The following is a 21,734-nucleotide window of genomic DNA, read 5'->3' on the forward strand; positions in this document are numbered from 1 at the left end:
AATTGCAGACTGGGATGTTCAGGATGTGATTACATCAGAGTTTAATTAATCTTAGACAATTCAGTGTAATAAAAGCCATATAAATTAGAATATTGAAGGGATTTAGCAGTTTATTTACTAGAAATACATTGAATATGAGATGAGTGGGGTTGGAATGAGATGAATTTTAAATTCCCTTCCAGCCCAGCCCATTCCAGGATTCTCAATTTCTGCAAGTGAAATAAAAGAAATAAAGCAGATATTTTCTGACAGATTGGTTTAATTCTTGGAAATTTTTTTGGCATTTAGAGACAGAGCTTTTCTGTAAATGAAATAAAAGAAATAAATCAAATATTTCCTGGCAGATTGGTTTCATTCTTGGAAGTTTTTTGGCATTTAGAGACAGAGCTTTTTACCCTTGGCTGGCAGGATCCTCCTGAACTCTGGACAGAGCAGAATGTCTGATTTCAAATAATATTAAATTATATTTATGACATGAATCAAGAACAGCCTGATTTGTCATCCCCATTTTCAGCTTCATTAATGTCCCTGTTTTGAGCCAGAATTTGGGAGGAGCCTTCCCAAAGGGACCTCTTGTAAAAAATCAGATTTCAGCAGCATGTCTCCTAGCTAGTATTTGGAGAAAAGTAGAAAAAAGTTTATTTGAGGAGCCAAATATTCACAAATATGAAGAAAATGAATAATATTAAAGCCAAATATTTTCTTTTTTTACAGAATAACGAGGTGAACCAGGGGGATGCCCTGGAGCACAACTTCAGTGCTGTGTACAGTGCTTTGTTACTGCCTGTATTCCACATTTTCCCCACTCAGGGATTACCACAGGTAACAGCAAATAAATCTAATTAATTAATTAATCTTAAAAAAAAAAAAAGAAACAACAATGTAGGATTTATAAAAATCTCAAAATGTTCAATCAGCTGCGTTTGAGTTCATTGAGATTAAAAACCCTAAAAAAATTCCCTAACTTTGGACAGGAGGAATAAAACAAAAACCAGGGTGGTTTTTTTGATGTTTTTGGGTTTTTTGTTTTTTAATTTACACTGATATTTCTGAATTTTCCTCTCTGTTAAAGCCAACTCTGAAATCTTTGCTGCGTTCTTGGTCCGACCTCTATCGAGTTTTTGCTCGTTGTGCTGCTCTGGTGGCAACAGCAGAAGAAAATTTGTGCTGTGAAGAACTTTGTGCCAAAATTCTGTCTGGGCTAGAAGGTGAAACTCCAGTAGTGAGTATAAAAATAAATCATTCAGCAGATCTCTGTGAAATGAGATGTAAGAACGTGTTGGAAATGAAAATTTCTGCGGCGTGGGGTGGTTTGGGTGAGACTAAAAGCTTTGAGGATTTATTTTTTTGCTGAAGGAGGGAGTGAAAAAAATAACTGTAAAGATTCAGTGTCCCAATAGTTCAGCAGGTTTTGGATTTGTTTTCTAATTAATAATGGTTAGTGAGTGTCGTGGTGGTGGTGAATTTGTTTATAAATCCCACAAATAAATATAAATCCCGGGGTGGAACCATCAGCCTTGTACACTCAAATGTTTCTCTTTTACTCCTAAAGATGAATTAAAAAGAAAGATTTGGGGGGAAAAAAAAAAAAATCCATTTTTTTGTTACCTAAGCTCGCACCATGAAGGGAGGAGAATGATTGATTGATTGATTTATTTATTTATGTAATTTTTTTGTTTGTTTGTTTTTTTTTTTTTTTTTGTTTTTTTAGTTTTGGGGTAGAAAATCCTCCACGCTTAAAGTTCAGTTTAGGAATAAAAAAAAAACTTCCTGTGAAAGAAACAAGAAAAAAAAAAAAGGGGGGGGGGGGGTTTTTTGAAAAGCTGGAATTTGGGGGATTTGGTGGCGGTGCGTTATCCCGATAACGCACGCCCCTCAGAAATCCCAGATTACCAAACAGCCCCAAACCTCCTGTAACGACCCCGTGTGGAGTTCCACACAAACTTCTTGTAGCTTTCTTCTTTTCCATCAAATTCTGGTTGATTCAGGAAAATTTGGGTGGATTGAGAAAGTGGGGGAGGGGGTGGGGGTGAAAAATAAAACAATGAAAAAAAAAAAAAAGACGAAAACCCCCCAGTTTTGATGGACTTTTCCTATGAACTGAAAACCATTTTGGTTCATTGCAGCTGAATGGCTGTGCCTGGGATGTTCAGAATTTCTGCTCCCTCTGAGCCCTGTCCCTGCTGCCTGCCTCTCATTCGTGGCTTGGACACTTTTTATGTCTTAATTAATGCGAGTGGGGAGCTCGTCCTCACTGAAAATGTGGATTTCAAATGGAATTTTCCCAGTCTGACCTGGCCATGGGGAAAAATTGCACCCAACTTTCATTAAAAGTTGTTTTTTTTTTTTTTTTTTTCCTCTCCTGGACACTCAGGGTGGTTTTCTCTGCCATTGGTGCTCCTTTGAGGGTTGATTTTTCTGTTTCTGCTGCTTGATTGGTTTTTTTAATTTTTTTTTTAACTTTTTAAAATTTTTTTCTGATTTTTTTTTTTTTGTTTCTGCTGCTGATTGTTTTGTTTCTGCTGCTTGCTTGATATTTTTTCTATTTTTAAAATTTTTGAGTTTGTTTCTGATGATTTATTTTTTTGTTTCTCCTGCTTGATTGGTTTCTTTAAATATTTTTTTTTAAATTTTTTAAATTGTTTCCTGATTTTTTTTTTTTTTTGTTTCTGCGGTTGATTGTTTTGTTTCTGCTGCTTGCTTGATATTTTTTCTATTTTTAAAATTTTTGTGTTTGTTTCTGATGATTTTTTTTTTGTTTCTGTTGATTTTTTGTTTCTGTCGATTGACTTTAATTTTTAAATTCTTTTTATTTTTGTTTCTGCTGTTGATTTTTTGCTTATTGGTTTTCTTGTCTCTGATTTATTTTTTTAGTGTTTCTGCTGTTGATTTTTTTTACTATTTTTTATTTTTGTTTCTGCTGTTGATTATTTTGTTTCTGCTGTTGATTTCTTTTGTTTTTGCTGATTGATTTTTTTTCTGTTGATTGATTTTTTTATTTTTATTTTTGTTTCTGCTGTTGATTATTTTGGTTCTGCTGCTGATTTCTTTGTTTCTGCTGATTGATTTTTTTTCTGTTGATTGATTTATTTTTATTTTTGTTTCTGCTGTTGATTATTTTGGTTCTGCTGCTGATTTCTTTGTTTCTGCTGATTGATTTTTTTTATTATTTTTTATTTTTGTTTCTGCTGTCGGTTTTCTATTTCTGCTGTTGATTTCTTTGTTTCTGCTGTTGATTTTTTTTTTGTTTCTGCTGATTGATTTTTTTTCTTACTTATTTTTTATTTTTGATTTTTTTTTGTTGTTGTTGTTGTTTGTTTGTTTTGTTTTGTTTGTTTTTTGGGTTTTTTTGTTTCTCTGATCTCTGTTTCCTCCTCAGGTGTTTTCCATGCTGGAAGGTCTCACCCACCTTGTGTCAGTCATGGTTGACTGCATCAACTTTGCACCCTATGGGACCAAATTCCAGCCCAAAAACAGATGTAAGGAAATTCTTCAATTTTTTCTGAGTGTGGCTTCAAGAGTTGGGTAAAAATCAGGGTTTAGCAGAAGACAAATGATGCATAAAATTGTGTATAAAATAATATTTGATTTGTTTCCTGTTCCCCCTTAAACTGCTGAAGTCATTTCCAAAAATTCCTAATTGATTAAAAAGATATTTATCATTTCTCTGCCCCACGGGAGTTTGTTGAATTAGTAAAATTCAGTGTTGGGCTGCTGAAAGGATGAAATGCTTGAATTGTTAATGAAACAGTGAAAGGAAAACGTTAATGAAATATAAAATGGTGCTTTAAAGGAGTTTTAGATAAAATGATGCATTAAATGAGTTTAAGAGTGAATTTAAGATAAAATGATGCATTGAGTGAGTTTTAGATAAAATGATGCATTAAAGGAGTTTAAGATAAAATGATGCATTAAAGGAGTTTAAGAGTAAATTTAAGATAAAATGATGCATTAAAGGAGTTTAAGAGTGAATTTAAGATAAAATGATGCATTAAAGGAGTTTAAGAGTGAATTTAAGATAAAATGATGCATTAAAGGAGTTTAAGAGTGAATTTAAGATAAAATGATGCATTAAAGGAGTTTAAGAGTGAATTTAAGATAAAATGATGCATTAAAGGAGTTTAAGAGTGAATTTAAGATAAAATGATGCATTAAAGGAGTTTAAGAGTGAATTTAAGATAAAATGATGCATTAAAGGAGTTTAAGAGTGAATTTAAGATAAAATGATGCATTAAAGGAGTTTAAGAGTGAATTTAAGATAAAATGATGCATTAAAGGAGTTTAAGAGTGAATTTAAGATAAAATGATGCATTAAAGGAGTTTTAGAGTGAATTTAAGATAAAATGATGCATTAAAGGAGTTTTAGATAAAATGATGCATTAAGTGAGTCTAATATCAAAAGATAAATTAAGTGAGTTTAAGAGTGAGTTTAAGATAAAACGGTGCATTAAATGAATTTTAATTTAAATCAGTTTTTACACTATTCATATCCAGGAACTAGAACTTTTGAGAACCGAAGCTCTGCCTCTCACGTGAACTCAATTCTCTGATACAAATTCAACATTCAGCTGTTTTTTTTTTTTGTTGTTGTTGTCAGGCACGTTACTTAAGGGAAAAAAAAAAAAAAATATTTAATGAAATGTTTCCGTGTCAGCTCCCCAGACTCCCACAGAGTGGGCTAAGAAGAAGAAGGAGCCCCTTGGCAAGCTGAGCTCTCTCTTCAAGCTGCTGCTGCTGCTCCTGAACTCGTTCCATGAGTTCAGCTGCCAGGAGGTGCATGCAGAATCCCTGATTTCCCTGGGCCCTTCCCTGCTGGCTGCGCTGCGCTCCATCTTCAGCCACATCTCGCTGCCTTCGCTCCTTGGCGTCACCTTGGAGCTGTTCTCCAAGCCCTTGGTGGTGTTCTATGAAAAGAACAAGTGAGTGTTGGGTAAAAACTTAAATACAAATTGGTTTGATTTAAAAAAAAAACAAAAAAACAGTGAGTGTTGGGGAAAAAAAACTAAATACAAATCGGTTTTATTAAAAAAAACACAGTAAAAACCTAAATACAAATCGGTTTTATTAAAAAAAAAAACAGTAAAAACCTAAATACAAATCGGTTTTATTAAAAAAAAAAACAGTAAAAACCTAAATACAAATCGGTTTTATTAAAAAAAAAAACCAGTGAGTGTTGGGAAAAAAACCTAAATACAAATCGGTTTTATTAAAAAAAACACAGTAAAAACCTAAATACAAATTGGTTTTATTAAAAAAAAAAACAGTAAAAACCTAAATACAAATTGGTTTTATTAATAAAAAAACAGTAAAAACCTAAATACAAATTGGTTTTATTAAAAAAAAAACAGTAAAAACCTAAATACAAATTGGTTTTATTAAAAAAAAAAACAGTAAAAACCTAAATACAAATCGGTTTTATTAAAAAAAAAACAGTAAAAACCTAAATACAAATCGGTTTTATTAAAAAAAAAACAGTAAAAACCTAAATGCAAATTGGTTTTATTAAAAAAAAAACAGTAAAAACCTAAATGCAAATTGGTTTTATTAAAAAAAAAACAGTAAAAACCTAAATGCAAATTGGTTTTATTAAAAAAAAAACAGTAAAAACCTAAATGCAAATTGGTTTTATTAAAAAAAAAACAGTAAAAACCTAAATGCAAATTGGTTTTATTAAAAAAAAAACAGTAAAAACCTAAATGCAAATTGGTTTTATTAAAAAAAAAACAGTAAAAACCTAAATGCAAATTGGTTTTATTAAAAAAAAAACAGTAAAAACCTAAATACAAATTGGTTTTATTAAAAAAACCAGTGAGTGTTGGAAAAGAAAAACTGCCAATCAATTTTATTAAAGAAAATAGTATTGAAAAAGAAAAAATACAAATCAGTTTTATGAAAGAAATGAGTGAGTGATGAAAAAAATACAAATGAATTTTGTGAAAGAAATGAGTATTGAAAAAGCAAAAATACAAATCCATTTTTTATTAAAGAAATGAGTGAGTATGGAAAAAAAAACCACAAATAAATTTTATTTTAACAAGAGTGAGTATTGAGAAAGAAAAAATAGCAATCCATTTTATTAAAGCAACCAGGGTTGCTTTATTTGAGGGTTGGGTGGGAAAATTCTGGAGTTGTGTTGGGATGGAGCTCAGGGTTTGCAGGACTTGGAAAAAAGTTCCAAATTTCACATTTTGCCATTTTTTCCAAGCCCTTGGCAGTGTTTTATTAAAAAAAAAACAAACAAGTGAGTATTAAAAAAAAAAAAAAAATGTCGATTTTATGAAAAGAACAGGTTTCTGTGGAATAAAATGGGTTTGCATGGAATATAAAATGGGTTTTCATGGAATATAAAATTGGAATATAAAATGGGTTTCCATGGAATATAAAATGGGTTTCCATGGAATATAAAATTTGGTTTACATGGAATAAAATGGGTTTGCATGGAATATAAAATTGGAATATAAAATGGGTTTGCATGGAATATAAAATTGGGTTTGCATGGAATATAAAATTTGGTTTCCATGGAATATAAAATGGGAATATAAAATTGGGTTTGCATGGAATATAAAATTGGGTTTGCATGGAATATAAAATTGGGTTTGCATGGAATATAAAATTGGGTTTGCATGGAATATAAAATTGGGTTTGCATGGAATATAAAATTTGGTTTTGCATGAAATATAAAATGGGTTTCCATGGAATATAAAATTTGGTTTCCATGGAATATAAAATTTGGTTTCCATGGAATATAAAATTTGGTTTCCATGGAATATAAAATTGGGTTTGCATGGGATATAAAATTGGGTTTGCATGGGATATAAAATTGGGTTTGCATGGGATATAAAATTGGGTTTGCATGGAATATAAAATTGGGTTTGCATGGAATATAAAATTGGGTTTGCATGGAATATAAAATTGGGTTTGCATGGAATATAAAATTGGTTTGCATGGAATATAAAATTTGGTTTGCATGGGATATATTTTTTTATGGAATTGCTTAGTGATACTTCAGCCTTTTAATGCAAATATTTCAGTTTTTAATGCAAGTATTTATGTGGCCTGGGAAGTGAGTTTAAGGGGAGCATTAAGAGTGCAATTAGAAGTTAATTAATAAGAAAAGCTTTAATTTGAAGTTTGTACTAATTACCACTGACTTTTCCATTAATTTCTCCTAAACTCAACCTATCGGCACCTATGGAATTTAAATTATAATCTGGGAATCCCCATCAGGAAATTGTTTAATCCCAGCTTGAGGCTCATTTCACAAAATGATTCCTCACAAAAATGAGTGTACAGAGCTGGAATTTATAATGTGTTCAATTTTAACGCTTGGGGTAGATGAGGCAATGAAATAAAAAATAATTTAATTTGTTTTGGCAGGCTCCCTGAGGTACCCAAAGTCTACAGCAGCCTGAACAGCAAGGTGAATTTGCTACAGAAATAATCCCTGGGGTTGGGGGGGATGTGGATCAGCACAGCTTTACCGTTAAAGAAAGAAATGAAAAAACGGGATGAGGGTAGAGATTAAATTTTAAATTCTTTATTCTTGAGGGGAGGGGAGCGCTCGGCTCTCGCACTTGGATGCGCCATTTCGGGCCGCGATAACGCGACTTAAAGATCGACTTAAAATAGTCTTAAAATCGACTTTAAAATCGACTTAAAGATTGACTTAAAAATCGACTTAAAAATCGACTTAAAATAGTCTTAAGATCGACTTAAAGATCGACTTAAAGATCGACTTAAAGATCGACTTAAAGATCGTCTTAAAAATCGACCTAAAGATCGACTTAAAATCGTCTTAAAGATCGACTTAAAATCGTCTTAAAGATCGACTTAAAATCGTCTTAAAGATCGACTTAAAATCGTCTTAAAGATCGACTTGAAATCGACTTACTTAGAAATCGACTTACTTAGAAATCGACTTAGAAATCGACTTAGAAATCGACTTAAAACTCGACTTAGAAATCGACTCAAAGCCCCAGTAGCGGCTTTTTGAACCGAGAAGGGATTTTAAGAGAAGCTCTTTCTGTTGTCCCCGAGCTGGAGGAGCTGCTGGCCGAGCTCCTGCAGTGCCTGCAGTGCCACTGCCCGGGCTCCTGTGACTCGCAGCTGCTGCAGCAGCTGGGCCCCGTGCTCTGCGTGGCCTTGCAGCACCGCAGCAGGCACGTCCGCCGGCAGGGCGCCCAGCTCTGGAACTGCACCTTTGCCAAGGCCTCCTGCCTCACCTACCCCGGGCAGCTCAGGTGAGAATCTCCTCTCCTTCTCCTGCTGGCTTTGCGCACGAAGAGCTCTCCAGTTGGGTTGGGCCAGATCTCATTTTGTGTGTGTTAACTTGGGGGGGGTTTCTTACTGCGAGCTGCTGCTCTTTCCCTAAACCATTCCTCCTCCCAGAAACCTGAAATTCTCTTTCCCTGCACCGTTCCTCCTCCCAAAAACCTGAAATTCTCCTTCCCTGCACCGTTCCTCCTCCCAGAAACCTGAAATTCTCTTTCCCTGAACCTTTCCTCCTCCCAGAAACCTGAAATTCTCTTTCCCTGCACCGTTCCTCCTCCCAAAAACCTGAAATTCTCTTTCCCTGCACCGTTCCTCCTCCCAGAAACCTGAAATTCTCTTTCCCTAAACCTTTCCTCCTCCCAGAAACCTGAAATTCTCTGAACCTTTCCTCCTCCCATAAAGCTGAAATTCTCTGCACCTTCCCTCCTCCCAGAAACCTGAAATCCTCTTTTTCTGCACCTTTCTTCCTCCCATAAAGCTGAAATCCTTTTTCTGCACTTTTCCCATAAATCTGAAATTCTCTGCACCTTTCCTCCTCCCAGAAATCTGAAATTCTCCTTCTCTGCACCTTTCTTCCTCCCATAAAGCTGAAATTCTTTCTCTGCACTTTTCCCATAGATCTGAAATTCTCTTCTGTTGTTGTTGTGCATGCTGAGGGATTTTTTTTTTATTGCAAGCTGCTGCTCTTTTTCTGCACTTTTCCCATAAATCTGAAATTCTTTTTTGTTGTTGTTGTTGTTGTTGAGCAGGTCTGTGTTAAACCAAGCCAGAAAGAAGCTCCCTCTGCTGCTGCCTGGTTTTGAAAGCATTGAGATGTCTGAGGAGTGCAGTGGGCCCTTCTCTGACATGGTAAATATTTTGTTGGGGATTGTTCAGCAGGGAGTGAAAGGTCAGTTGGGATTTTTTTCATCTGATTGACCTGCAGTGATTTCAAGTTTAGAACGATAAACTCTGCTGGGTTAGCACTGGCAAAAGACTCGGGTGGTTCTTACTCTTCCAGCATTGTAAAATTTGGGTTCCAGGAATTTATTTGAAATAATTGACTTTTTTTTAAGTCGTTCTCTACGTTATTTAGAGGAAGTTAATGAGTGTGGGATGGTTTTACCCTAGAAGTCACCACAGGGTGGGTTTGTGAGCCTGGAGGTTGTTCCCACAGTGCACTCAGTGTGGTTTTTGTCTGAACAGATGGAGGATTCCCAGCTGGATGCAAAGATCAGTGGGATGGAGGTGAAGGTGGGACAGAGACGAGATTCAATATTGGCACAGACGAGTGAAACAAAAAACGATGGCAAAGACAAGTCCAGCAACGTGCAATCACCCCCTGCCAAGGTGAAGTGTTCCCAGAGGGGTGTCCTGGAATCCAGTCCAGCATCTCCAAGACAAAATCGGCAGTTTGGTGAAATATTTTCCTTTCCAACTGAGGCTGCCCAGCACAGTCTGATTTAATTTTCCTGTCAGGATTCTCTGGGTGTGAGGGTGGCAGAAAAAAAAATCCTCAGTCCTCACTCTGGCTGGGGGCTGTGATAGATTTGGGTTTTGGGCTTGGCAGATCCTTCCCAGGGAGGGAATTGCGTCCCTCAGGAATTCCTGATTTTCAGTTCCTCTCTTTTTCCTAACCCAGGATTTGGGGTTTTTATCTTTCTGCAGTTAAAACTAGACTTTTCATCTCCTAAGACGAGAAGTGAGGCGCTTCTGGAAGAGGAGAAATCTGTTGATTTTGTGTTTATTCCTCCAGAAACAAAACCAAGAATACTGACAGAACATCAGAAAGAAGTGCTTAGGTCAAAGAGGTCTGTCATTCATTGTTTTAAAGTTAATGTCAAAAGTCATTCCTTGAGCTTGGCTTAACTTCAATTCCTTTTTCTCACAGAATGATTGAGTCTTGTTCTTCCACACAAGTTACTGAGTTTAAAGCTGAGGGAGTTCTTTGCTTTGCTGTTTTAAAGCAAACAAATAATTCTTGCCAATTGCATTTCCTCTTTTGATTAAATGGACTCCCTCTGGTCTGTTTGGAGTTTGGGGATTTGGAGTTGCGATTTTTACTTGGTGTCTCACTTGCAGTGTGAAATAAAAAAAAGTCTTTTTTTTTTCATAAATTGTGGAAATGAAAGGATTGGGTGAAACAATCTGAGGAAAGGATTTCTTGAGTCAGCAGCATGTCAGGAATTAGGATATTCCCGAGATTCATCTCAATTGCAAAAGCATCTTTGGAATGATCCTCTTTTTAATGTGAGAAAATAACGTTGGGGTGTTCAGGCAGCAGAAGCAGAGTGAGCAGGACTTCAGTGGCAGGAACCCCTCTGGGTTGTGGTGAATTCTTTGCAGAGTGGGATCCCAATGACAGCTTGAATTCCCCAAAAATAAAGATGTCGTGCAGCTGAAAATGAATTCCAGAGAAGAGCCTGACTCACATTCCTGGTGTTGTTGCAGAGATGATATTCCTGCCATGTACAACAACTTGGATGCATCCCAGGACACCCCCTCACTTTCCCAGTACACCCAGAGCCAGGAGGATTCTTTGTAAGTGAAAATGCCCAGTGGTGGTCCTTAAAGGTGTCTCCTTGGGCAGCAACACTGATGTCAGTAATTCTCTTTTAGGGAAGTACCGCCTTCTGTAGAAAATGCCAAAGGAGACACTGCAGACCAGCCTCAGGTAATGTCCTATTGTCTGATGGTGATTAAAGTAGAATTTCTGCCATAATAGAGAGGTTTTGTGGTTTGTTCTCCACTCTCAGCACCAAGCGAGAGAAAATTCAGCACCACTGCAGTGCTGTGTCCTGCTTTATGTCCTTTATTCCTGACAGGCCCAGTCACTGGGTGTTTGAATTCAAAATGGGAGGTTTTGTGTGAGCAGTTTCTGGTCACTCCTGTACCTGTGCTGCCACAATGTTTCATCAGGGCAAAGATTGTAAACCCTGAATTCTTTTTAGGGGAGGAGTTCCTGAACAGCTGCTGCTGTGCTAACCGGGTAAAACACAGCAAAACTTCCAAACATTTTTTGGAGTTCTTTGGTTTGGAATTAAGTGGCTTTAAGAAAAACCCCAAAAAACTGGTGCAACTCTTCCATTTGATTCCTAGGACAAAGATTGTGCTGTTGGTGTTCTGGGACAGGAGGAGAAGGCGGGGAGTGAAGGATGTCACTCAGAGGAGAGCCCAGCCTGCAGCAGCGAGGGGGAGGCCAACAACGAGACAGCCGAGATGGTCCCAGAGGAAACATCCACTGGGGAGGGATTGGAGACAACTTCTATGGAGGCAGCTTCCCAGGAGCCCTCAGCAGAGAAGGAGGACACCTCAGATGTCACCAGCTCAGCTTCCAGTGACATCATCTCTGGCACCCCCCAGCCCGCGAGCCGGCGCCAGTCCTTCATCACCCTGGAGAAATTCGGGGCTGCAGAGGGCAGGCCCTTCAGCCCAGCCCCACTGAGCTCTGTGTTAGAGCTGCCTGGGACTGCTCCTGGGGCAGCCACTCGGGAAAACACCAGTGGCAGCAAAGGCCCTGCTAAAGCAGAGAAATCTGCAGAGGAAAATAAAAATGCACCGAAGCGTGAGCCTGGGGCCGTGCGCAGGGTGACCAGGAGGCAGAGCAGGATGGAGCTGCAGGGGAATAAATCCAAGCTCCAGGGCAGGTCAGAGGAGTCCCTGGCCTGTGACAGCCTGGAAGGCAGTGCTGAGCTGGCCTCTGCAGTGGAGGACGTGCAGCTGAGCCAGGCCCAGGCTCTGCCCTCCGCGGAGACGGAGATCCAGAAAGCCGAGGATGCGGTCCCAGAAATGGAAAAGGTCCAGGAGCTGGACATGGACTCGAAGGAAAACACCCCCCCAGACAGCAGCAGCTGCTCTGAGCAGGCCCCCGGGGATGACAGCCAGGTGCCAGCAGTGTCCCCTCACCAGAAGCAGCTCCGGCGTTCCTCCAGGAGACGCTCCGAGACTCTGGAGAGCTCCTCGGGGAGCCAGGAGAAGGAGGATGGGGTCCCAAAGAGAGACAGGAGGAAAGAGGAGGAGAAAGCTGGGCAGAAGAGGCTGTCACAGGGGAAGGGAGATGGATCCCAAAAGCAGAAAGGAATTCCTGGGAAAACAACAGAAAGCACGAAGGAGAGCAGCCAGGCTGAGAGAGTGGCGGAGGAGTGGAGCTCCAAGGATGAGGAGGGGAGCAGAGGAGGCAGGAGAGCAGAGGATTCCCCCAGGGCCGAGGGGGAAGGTCAGGGCAGCCTCAGCACTGCAGGGCAGAAGGTGGAGCGCCCACGCTACCACACCAGGAGATCTTCCCAAGGTTTGCTGTCCAGCATAGAAAACTCTGAGGCTGACAGCTCTGAGGGCAAGGAGGACAGCACCAAGAAGAGAAAAAGCATAAAAGTGAGGAGTAGAAGCAGTTCTCTGGAAGGTAAATTGAAAGAGGGACAGGCAGGGAGCCAGGGCCTTGAGGGATCTCCCCAGGGAAATGAAACCAAGAGTCCACTGGAGGCAAATCTGGGTGATCCTGAGGTCAGCACGGGTGCTGCAGTGCCAGCTGAGCCAGCTGGCCTGGAGCACCAGGAAATTCCTGCAGCTGCTGGAGAAGCTGTGGGGTCTGGCAGCTCTGAGAATGAAGGTGCTCTGAAGGACACCAGCGTGGAGCAAAACAAGGGTGATGCCCCCATGGAGTCACTCGACAGCCCCTGTGTGCCTGAGCAGGATGGGAGAGCAGCAGAGGAGAACAGTCAGGAGGAGAAGCAAACCAGCCCGGGGGGCTGTGCAGCAGCAGCAAATGCTTCAGGTGCTGAGCCCTCCTCTGTGCAGAGCCACGAGTGTCAGAGCAAGAGGAGCAAAAGGGTGAAAAAAATCAAGAGCTGTGACTGCTGCTTTAAAAAACCAAAGCAGCAGGTGACTGAATCAAAGTCCCCTGAGACAAAAGAGGAGAAAGCTCCTGGGCTGGAGGAGCCTGAGGCCACCCCAGTGCAGACAGCTGGGAATGTTTCTGGTCACTTGGATCTGGAGGAGAGCTTGGCCCTGGCTCCGTGTGGGATGAGCACTCCATTGCACCCTCCCAAGGAACCCAGCACCTTCAGCTTGGAAAGCCAGGGAGTGGCTCTGGAAAACCTGGAGGGGAGCAGTGTGGTGGTGAAGGAGGAGAATCCAGAGGGTTCGGCATCTGAAACCACCGAGTCCATGGAGGAAATAGAGGAGCCTGCTGAGCAGAAGGAGCAGATGGAGGAGGTTCTACCCAAGAGTGTTCCTGCAGAGCCCAGGGAGAGCTGCCTGGACCCAGGGGACCAAGGGGAAGAGCCAGCAGCTGCAGAAAAGGAAGAAATAAGGGAAAATGGACAACTGGAAGAGGTGCCTGAGGAGGAGCTGAGCGCTGACAGCAAACCTGAGGAAAAGGAGATGAAGGAGCTGGAAGGAAATCGGGAGGATACAGGAGAAGCTGAGAACTCTGCTGGAGAAACTTGTGTTGTTCCAGGCGAAGAGATGAAGGATGAGGTGGTGGAATGTGAAATAAAAGTGCCTGAGAACGTGGCCTTGGCAAACACGAGCGTGGATTCCCCTCTGAAGGTGGAAGGGGACCCCCAGGTGCAGGTGGCTGAAAGCCCCACCAGCCTCCAGGCCCGCTGCACATGGTCCCCCTCAGCCTCCCCCTCCACCAGCATCCTCAAGAGAGGGGTCAAAAGGAGCCAGGAGGATGATTCCCTGTCACCTGCCAATAAGGTATTCCATGGGAACTGTGTGGTGCTCAGCACAGCTGGGGTGAGGAGCTGTAGTCATTCCAGATAGGTTGAATTACTGGTTTGCATTGAGAGTAATCTTAGAGAAAAGGAGAGGTTTGGGGTTGGGATGTGCCAGCACTGACAGGTTTGCATTGTGAGGGTCTGTTCTGCCTGGACCACTGCAAAACCAGGAGCAGCATCCCCAGGGTTGTACGCAGAGATTCCTTTGGGAATCCTCACAGCCTCTCCTTGGCTAAAACATTCCCTGTGTCGTTCAAGAAATTCAGTGGTTCCAAACTGAATGTTTTTTTGGTTTTTTTTTTTTGGTCTCTGACTTTACCAAGCTGTGCTGGGTTGAGTTCCCACTCTAAACCCTCCTTCTCTCCTCCCCAGATCCGTCGAGTCTCTTTTGCAAATCCCATTTTCCAGGAGGGCCTGGCAGACGACATTGACAGGAGGAGTCCTGTCATCAGATCCCATTCCTCACCCTCTTCCAGGAGTCTGAAAATCCTCTCTAACATGCAGGTCAGGGTAAATCCTGTTACAGTATTCTGTGGCATAAGCATTTGTGTGTTTATCGTGAGCAGCATGACTTTGGTGCATGTTTGTAGTCCCTTACACACAGTTGTAAGAGCTGGGGTTCAGAAGTGTAAGAAACAAAACTGCTTCAGCATGACTCGTTCTGTTACTCTGAACTCAAGTGAACTCTGAGGTTTCAGGGGCTAAAATCTCACTATTAACTGAATTCCTGCTGTTAACTGAATTCCTACCATTAACTGAATTCCTACCACCCTGAGATGTTTTTTTCCTCTTTTTCTATCCAGCACATTACCACTCCAACCAAAGGATTTCTGTCCCCAGGATCTCGTACCCTTAAATTTAAGAGCTCAAAGAAGTGCTTAGTAAGAAGTGCTTTGGTTCATGTTTCTCTTCTATTTATTTTCTCCTCTCTTCAGTGTGTGACAGTTAACTTAATACTCCCCCTGTGTTATCCCAGATCACAGAGATGGCCAAGGAATCCCTGCCGTGCCTTACGGAATTCGTGTATCCTGCCTTGGCTGGCTGCAAAGCCCCTGTGGATGTCATTTTACCTCAGATCACATCCAACATCTGGTGAGTGATTCCTGCTTTTGAAGGTGACATTTCAGTAGAAACCGAGTTCTTACTGAACCCACAAACCTGTAATTTTGGCCAGAATTCTTTAAAAGGATTGGGGTTGGTTGGGTGAGGAGGAGACTTGACTCTTGGAATTCTTTTTTGATGACTGAAAAGGTCCCCCCGAGGATGGGGAGTTTGTGCAGGGCCAGGGGTTGGATTGATGATCCTGTGGGTCCCTTCCACTCGGGATTTTCCCTGATTCTGTGCCAGTAACTTGTTTTCCCTGCCCTGCTGCAGTGCCAGAGGCCTGGGGCAGCTCATCCGAGCCAAGAACATCAAGACCGTGGGAGATCTGAGCACCCTGACAGCTCTGGAAATCAAAACTCTGCCCATCCGCTCCCCCAAAGTCTCCAATGTCAAAAGAGCTCTGAAAGGATACCATGAGCAGCAGGTAAAGTTGAATTTTAGCACCCAGGAAGGCCAATACTGATCTCGTGAACTGCAGGAGGAATGATGTGGTTTTTTCCTGTATTAAAAACAGCACTTCCAAACCTGATCCCTGCCTGCCTCAGTACCACAAAGCTAACAGCTTGGTTAAATTATTATGCATGGGAAAAGGGATTGGATTTATTATGAGGCTAAAGTATACCTCACTGTGTAATGTAAATTTTTTTTTCTTTTTTCCTTTCGATCTGAAAAAATGTTTTCTCTCCCCAAAAAATGCCCAGGTGAAATCTCGAGCGTTGGAGGAAAGCTCAGTGCCTGAAGATGCTGAAAAGCCTGGGAATGATGTGGAGGAAAAACCTCTGGGTGGAGACGAGGAAAAACTTGCAGCAGGTACCTGCTGGTGGTGTTTTGCTTTGGGTTTGGAGGGTTCTGCTGTCCTGTCTGCCATTCTCTCCTGGTGGGAACACCTCATCCTTTTGTTTTTATTTATTGGGTTTAGTTTTACTCTCGCAATCACGATCAAACCCTGAGGAAGGTAGGGTGGGGTGCCTTTGCTGGGAATGTTTCCTGTGGAATAAATACTTGCTCAGAGATGTGATTTTGTACAAAACCAGCTGCAATTCTGCTTGGATTTTCCTGCATTCTCTCCTTTCAGATTTGGTGGAAGGCGCCACGAGCAGCGAGCAGCCCCCGGTGGATCTCCTGGGGCAGATCCAGGCTCTGGCTGCCCAGCTGAGCTCAGAAGATCTCCATGGCTATTCTGGCAGGCAGCTCTTTGAGATGCAGGAGAAGCTGGCAGGGATGGCCTCGTGCATCCTGAGGAACCTGCAGGCTCGCTGGCGCTCCCCTCCCCACCAGGGCCCCGAGTAGCTGCAGCTCCTGGGGAGGACTTGGGTACAGCACTTGTCCCCCCACTTGTTTTCCTTCCTGCTAGGTTACTCCTGAAATCTGCATTTTGTGCTCTAAGATGTTTTTTAACACCTCCATAAATTTACTATCTTTTTGGGTTTTGGTTATTGTTGGTTTTTTGTTTTTTTCTTTTTTCTTTTTAATTTTTTTTGTTGTTTTTCTTTTTTTTCCCCCTAATTTGTGGGACTGTTTCTTCCCTGGCAGAGGTGTTTTTGCTATGCATCTGCCTTTCAGGCAGTGAAACAAAACCTGACAAAGCTGTGCAATAGCAAAGACTGTGAAAAACCAAACCAAGAGAGTAATTAAATTATTTCCTTTTTTCAAACCCAAAGTGTTCTTACTGCTGCAAACTCTTGCTGTGGGGTGAGAGCTGCCAGCTCTGTCCCCCTCCTACCCCAGCTGGTTCCTTTGGAGCTGCTGAACTCTGGCAGCACCTGTGAGCTAAGCTGGGCTTCATTCCTTCCAGCAGGAGCCTGGGATTTGTACTGGATCTATTTTTCCATGTATTTTTGTACAATTCAAGATGAGGAGTGCTGAGGAAATGTGCTTGTACAGGAGAAAGACTCTGCAGAGCCTCCCAGGCTTTTGGTTTGTTTGTTTGTTTGTTTGTTTGTTTGTTTGTTTGTTTTTCATGGGGAAATGGATGAGTTGGACAAGAGCTCTTTGTATATTGTGTACAGACTCACAGCAGATATTGGGTAATAATTTATGGAGTTTAACTGCATGGACTGCAATGCTGCTTCTTGGAGACCTTCGGCCAGAATTCCCAGGTTTTTCCCTCTGGAATTCTGATCTGTATATATGGGACTGTAGCTGTCCAGATGGGTGTTTATTGAAAGGAACTGCTGCGGGTGGTTTTAGAACTTCTATATGGGCAAATAAAAGAGCAGATAGTTCCCAGACGTGGTCATGGCTTGGTGCTTTCTGGGCTTTTTGTCCTCAGCTTCCCCTGGAATTTGGGTTCCCGAGGCTGAGAGGGACCTTGGAATGCCATCAGTGCAGGTCCTCGAGGACAGGGTGGGATCTGCTCTGCAAAGCCCCTGAGTGTTTTTTGCACTGTTTGTGTCTCCTGGAGAAGAGGGACAGGACAAACAGCCTGGGGCTGTAAGAGGAAGCTCTGTGGGTTTTCTTGCTTTTCTGAGAAGTTGTTTTGGTTCCAGCTCTGCCTCCTTAGGAGAGTTCAGCTTTACAATCCCATGCCCTGGACAGGGAAGGATGTTCCTGATGCAGGGAAAGGGTTGGAATCCCAGTTCCCAGTGCTGGCACCCCTGGGTCCTGCCTTGGGGAAGGACATTTCCCTTCCAGGCTGCCTCTGCTGGCAATTCCCTCTGAACTCTCCACTCCTCAGGGGCTCCCCGCTGTTCACCTGGATTTACTCTTTAGATAGAGACACAGTAGCCGGGGATTTTTATTCCCTTCGTTGCCCTTGAGTGGCTGCTGCGGTAGATGAAGCAAAAGAAAATGATGCTCAAGTGTGAAATAACCCCAGGTCTTGGTCCTTCCCTTCCTCAGTAATTTGTGGGATGAATTCCCTCTTCCAGCACCACGGAACCCATCCACTACTGCAGAAACCTCAGCTTTATTCATCACTAATTTACAAGAAATCACAGCTCTTGCCCCCAGAACAATTGCAGAACACATTCATGAGAGCTCAGCAAGCGGGAGGAGAGGGGCTGGTTGCTTTTCCCTCCCCAGATAAATTGGTTTGAAATACAAAGCTTAAATGGAAAAGAGATCCAAACATTTTAGAACAGCCCAGAAAAATTCTCTCTCTGTGGGAGAATTCATCAGGTACTCTGTGTGTGTGTTAGTCTTGGAATTTTGGAGGTGTCTAGTGTCTTGCGTTTGAAATCCCAGGCACCATTTGGGAGTGTCTGGCACTGGGAGAAAGGCAGGATGTGAAAATTCCAGGTGTGTTTTGCTCTGCAGTTATTTCTTTTGTGGCTGAGGGGGCCAGGAGGTGCTGAGAGAAGGGTCCCAGCCCCAGGATCGGTGTCCCAGCCCCAGGATCGGTGTCCCAGCCCCCGGGATCGGTGTCCCAGCCCCAGGATCGGTGTCCCAGCCCCGGGGCCGGCTGGGCTCACACGGCCTCCACGTAGTTAGCCGGCAGCATGCCGGTCTTGCCGGTTCTCTGCACGGTGCCGTACATCCAGCCCTCGTCGATGGCCTGCACGTTGACAATGGTGTCCCCGTCCTTGAAGGACACCTCGTCCGCATCCGCTGCTGTGTAATCGTACATGGCCCGGAACGTCTTCTGCAGGGACACGGGGACACGGTCAAAGCCTTGCCGGGGACGGCAGGGACGCACCCTGACATGGCCTGGAATGGCTTCTGAAGGGACACGGGGAAGTGGTCAAACCCTGACATGGCTCAGAACCTCTTCTGTGGGGACACAAGGGCCACGGTCACACCCTGGCAGGGGACAGAACCTCCTCTGAAGGGACACAGGGATGTGGTGAAAGCCTTGCAGGGGACAGAAGGGTCGTGGTCACACCCTGACACAGCTCAGAACCTCTTCAGAAGGGACATGGTCAAACCATGATATGGCTCAGAACATCTTCTGCAGGGACAGAAGGGACACAGAGGGACATAGGGACATGGTGAAAGCCTTGTAGGGGACAGAATGTCTTAAGGGACACAAAAGACAGACGGGATGTGGTCACACCCTGACATGGGGCAGAATGTCCTCTGCAGGGACACCAAGAGTCACCAAGGGACATGGTCAAACCCCAGCAGCCAAAGAGGGGACACCAAGGGACATGGTCAAGGTCTGGCACGGCCCTGAACACCTGGTGCCAGGGCCAGAGGGGACAAGCTCAAACTCCAGGGATGGGAACTGGTGTCACAGCAGGGTCTGGCTGCTCCTTCCATCTCCTGGCTGTGGATTCTCCTCCCTCCCTGAGCCCCTGGGGTCCCTGAGTGTGCTGCTGCCCCCCGGCCTGAGCAGCGTCCTGGGCCGCTCGTGGGCACCGTCAGCTCCGAGTGTCACCTCGAAGCTGTTCCCTCCCAGCAGGTTTTGGGTGATGCCATTCCCACTGTCCTTTCCTCCAGAGGCAATCTCGGAATGAGAGCTTCTCCCACTCCCACGTGTTCAAGGGTTGAGTAGGAAGAAGGGCTCATTCAGAATTTCCAAGTGATGATCAAAAATTTCCAAGTGATGATTAAAGATTTCCTCGTGCTAACTCAGAGTATCCAAGTGCTAACCCAAAATTTCCAGGTGCCAGTTCACAGTTTCCAAGTGCAAAGTTTCCAAGTGCTAATTTACAATTTCCAAGAACTAATTCAGGATTTCCAAGTGCAAAGTTTCTAAGTGCTAATTAAAGATTTCCAAGCACTAATTCAAGATTTTCAAATGCTAATTCAAAATTGCCAAGTGCAAAATTTGCAAATGCCAATTCACAGTTTCCAAGTGCTAATTTACAGTTTCCAAGCACTAATTCAAGATGTCCAAGTGCCAATTCAAGATTTCCAGTTGCTAATTCAGTTTCCAAGTGCTAATCAAAGATTTCCAATCACTAATTCAAGATTTCCAGTTGCCAATTCAAGATTTCCAAGCGCTAATTAAAGATTTCCAAGCGCCAATTAAAGATTCCAAGCACTAATTCAAGATTTGCAATCGCCAGTTGAAGATTTCCAAGCGCCAATTAAAGATTCCAAGCACTAATTCAAGATTTCCAAGTGCTAATTAAAGATTCCAATCACTAATTAAAGATTTCCAAGCGCTAATTAAAGATTCCAATCACCAATTCAAGATTTGCAATCGCCAGTTGAAGATTTCCAAGCGCCAATTAAAGATTCCAAGCACTAATTCAAGATTTCCAAGTGCTAATTAAAGATTCCAATCACTAATTAAAGATTTCCAAGCGCTAATTAAAGATTCCAATCACCAATTCAAGATTTGCAATTGCCAATTCAAGATTTCCAAGTGCTAATTAGAGATTCCAATCACCAATTCAAGATTTCCAATCGCCAATTAAAGATTTCCAAGTGCCAATTAAAGATTCCAAACACCAATTCAAGATTTGCAATCGCCAATTCAAGATTTCCAAGCACCAATTCCAACTTTCCAGGCGAGGGGAACACCTTCACCTGGTTTCATCCAGAGCTTCAGCACCATGGACTGGCACGTGAATCCCCCAGCAATTAGTGCTAATTAAGGATTAATTATTGTCCCCCCGGTGACTCACCCCGGCCGTGGAGGGCTGGGATGGCACCGAGGACAGCGTGGTTTGCTGGGTGGCCACCGAGGACGAGCGCTGCTGCGGCAGCTCAATGGTCTTCACCTGCTTGTACCCCACTGGGGGAGAGAGAGAGTGGGATCGGGGCATTATGGGATGGTGGGGGTTATGGGATTGTGTAGGGTTATTTGGGATAAAGGTCATTGTGTGGGGTTATTATGGGATTGTGATGGAGCTGGTCAGGATAAAGATCAGTGTGTGGGTTTGTGGGATAAAGGTCATTGTGGGGGTTGTTATGGGATTGTATGGGGTTGTTTGGGATAAAGGTCTTTGTGTGGGGTTTTTATGGGATGGCGGGGCGTTATGGGATGGTGGGAGTTGTTATGGGATCGTGGGGGGTCATTATGGGATGAGGGGTTATTTGGGATAAAGGTCATTGTGGGGGGTTATGGGATTGTATGGGATGGTGGGTGGTTATAGGATTGTGGGGGTTGTTATGGGATGGCAGGGGGTTATGGGATTGTATGGGGTTATTTGGGATAAAGATCATTGCGTGGCATTATGGGGTTGTGATGGAGCTGGTCAGGATAAAGATCATTCTGTGGGGTTATTATGGGATTGCGATGGAGCTGGTCAGGATAAAGATCATTGTGTGGGGTTGTTTGGGATAAAGGTCATTGTGTGGGGTTATTATGGGGCTGTGATCGATCTGGTTGGGATAAAGATCATTGTGATGGGTTATTATGGGATTGTGGTGTAGCTGATCAGGACAAAGAGCAGGGACGTGCCCAATCAATTGAACGTGCTCCTTTGTAGCTGTTGGTTGTGCACACTCAGCACTTTGGGGACGTGTTTTTTTCCCGGCTCTGGGAATATCTGAGCACAGCCGGTGGTCAGCTGGTCCCTGTGTGTCCCCAGGGGTGGCAGCGGCAGGACCTGTGACAGTACCTGTGGCACTGGTGGTGAAGAAGCCCCCGTTGCTGTAGTAGGACAGGCGCTGCTCGGTGCCCTCCGACGGCTCCGATTTCTCGTCGGCCGCGCCGCTGATGCTCAGGGCGCTGGCAGAGCGGGAATGCTCCCGGCTCCGGCGCTGCGCCTGCACTGGGGACGGGACAGCAGGGACAGTCAGCACCCTGGGGCTCCAACAGTCACC

The 21,734-nt window shown here is 43.1% G+C and overlaps 2 protein-coding genes across 2 annotated transcripts in view; one reads left to right on the forward strand and one right to left on the reverse strand.

Annotated features, from left to right (window-relative positions):
• RIF1 (replication timing regulatory factor 1) overlaps nt 1-17,303 on the forward strand; it is a 45,072-nt gene extending 27,769 nt beyond the window's left edge. Inside the window, exons 18-35 of the mRNA XM_062498030.1 lie at nt 715-822; nt 1,073-1,222; nt 3,380-3,479; nt 4,655-4,919; nt 7,378-7,420; nt 8,038-8,240; nt 9,021-9,120; nt 9,457-9,600; nt 9,919-10,061; nt 10,702-10,791; nt 10,870-10,924; nt 11,350-13,950; nt 14,343-14,480; nt 14,774-14,851; nt 14,947-15,062; nt 15,345-15,498; nt 15,776-15,884; nt 16,150-17,303. Of these exons, the coding sequence (XP_062354014.1) occupies nt 715-822; nt 1,073-1,222; nt 3,380-3,479; nt 4,655-4,919; nt 7,378-7,420; nt 8,038-8,240; nt 9,021-9,120; nt 9,457-9,600; nt 9,919-10,061; nt 10,702-10,791; nt 10,870-10,924; nt 11,350-13,950; nt 14,343-14,480; nt 14,774-14,851; nt 14,947-15,062; nt 15,345-15,498; nt 15,776-15,884; nt 16,150-16,364 (4,812 nt within the window). The 3' untranslated portion in view covers nt 16,365-17,303. The remainder of the gene's footprint in view (nt 1-714; nt 823-1,072; nt 1,223-3,379; nt 3,480-4,654; nt 4,920-7,377; nt 7,421-8,037; nt 8,241-9,020; nt 9,121-9,456; nt 9,601-9,918; nt 10,062-10,701; nt 10,792-10,869; nt 10,925-11,349; nt 13,951-14,342; nt 14,481-14,773; nt 14,852-14,946; nt 15,063-15,344; nt 15,499-15,775; nt 15,885-16,149) is intronic.
• A 1,180-nt stretch (nt 17,304-18,483) lies between these two features.
• Nucleotides 18,484-21,734, reverse strand: part of NEB (nebulin) — a 98,105-nt gene continuing 94,854 nt past the window's right edge. The window contains exons 136-138 of the mRNA XM_062498733.1: nt 21,530-21,682; nt 20,591-20,700; nt 18,484-18,657 (exon numbers count right to left, since the gene is read on the reverse strand). Coding sequence (XP_062354717.1) covers nt 18,484-18,657; nt 20,591-20,700; nt 21,530-21,682 — 437 coding nt within the window. The remainder of the gene's footprint in view (nt 18,658-20,590; nt 20,701-21,529; nt 21,683-21,734) is intronic.

Source organism: Cinclus cinclus, chromosome 9 (assembly GCF_963662255.1).
Source record: "Cinclus cinclus chromosome 9, bCinCin1.1, whole genome shotgun sequence".
NCBI lineage: Eukaryota > Metazoa > Chordata > Aves > Passeriformes > Cinclidae > Cinclus > Cinclus cinclus.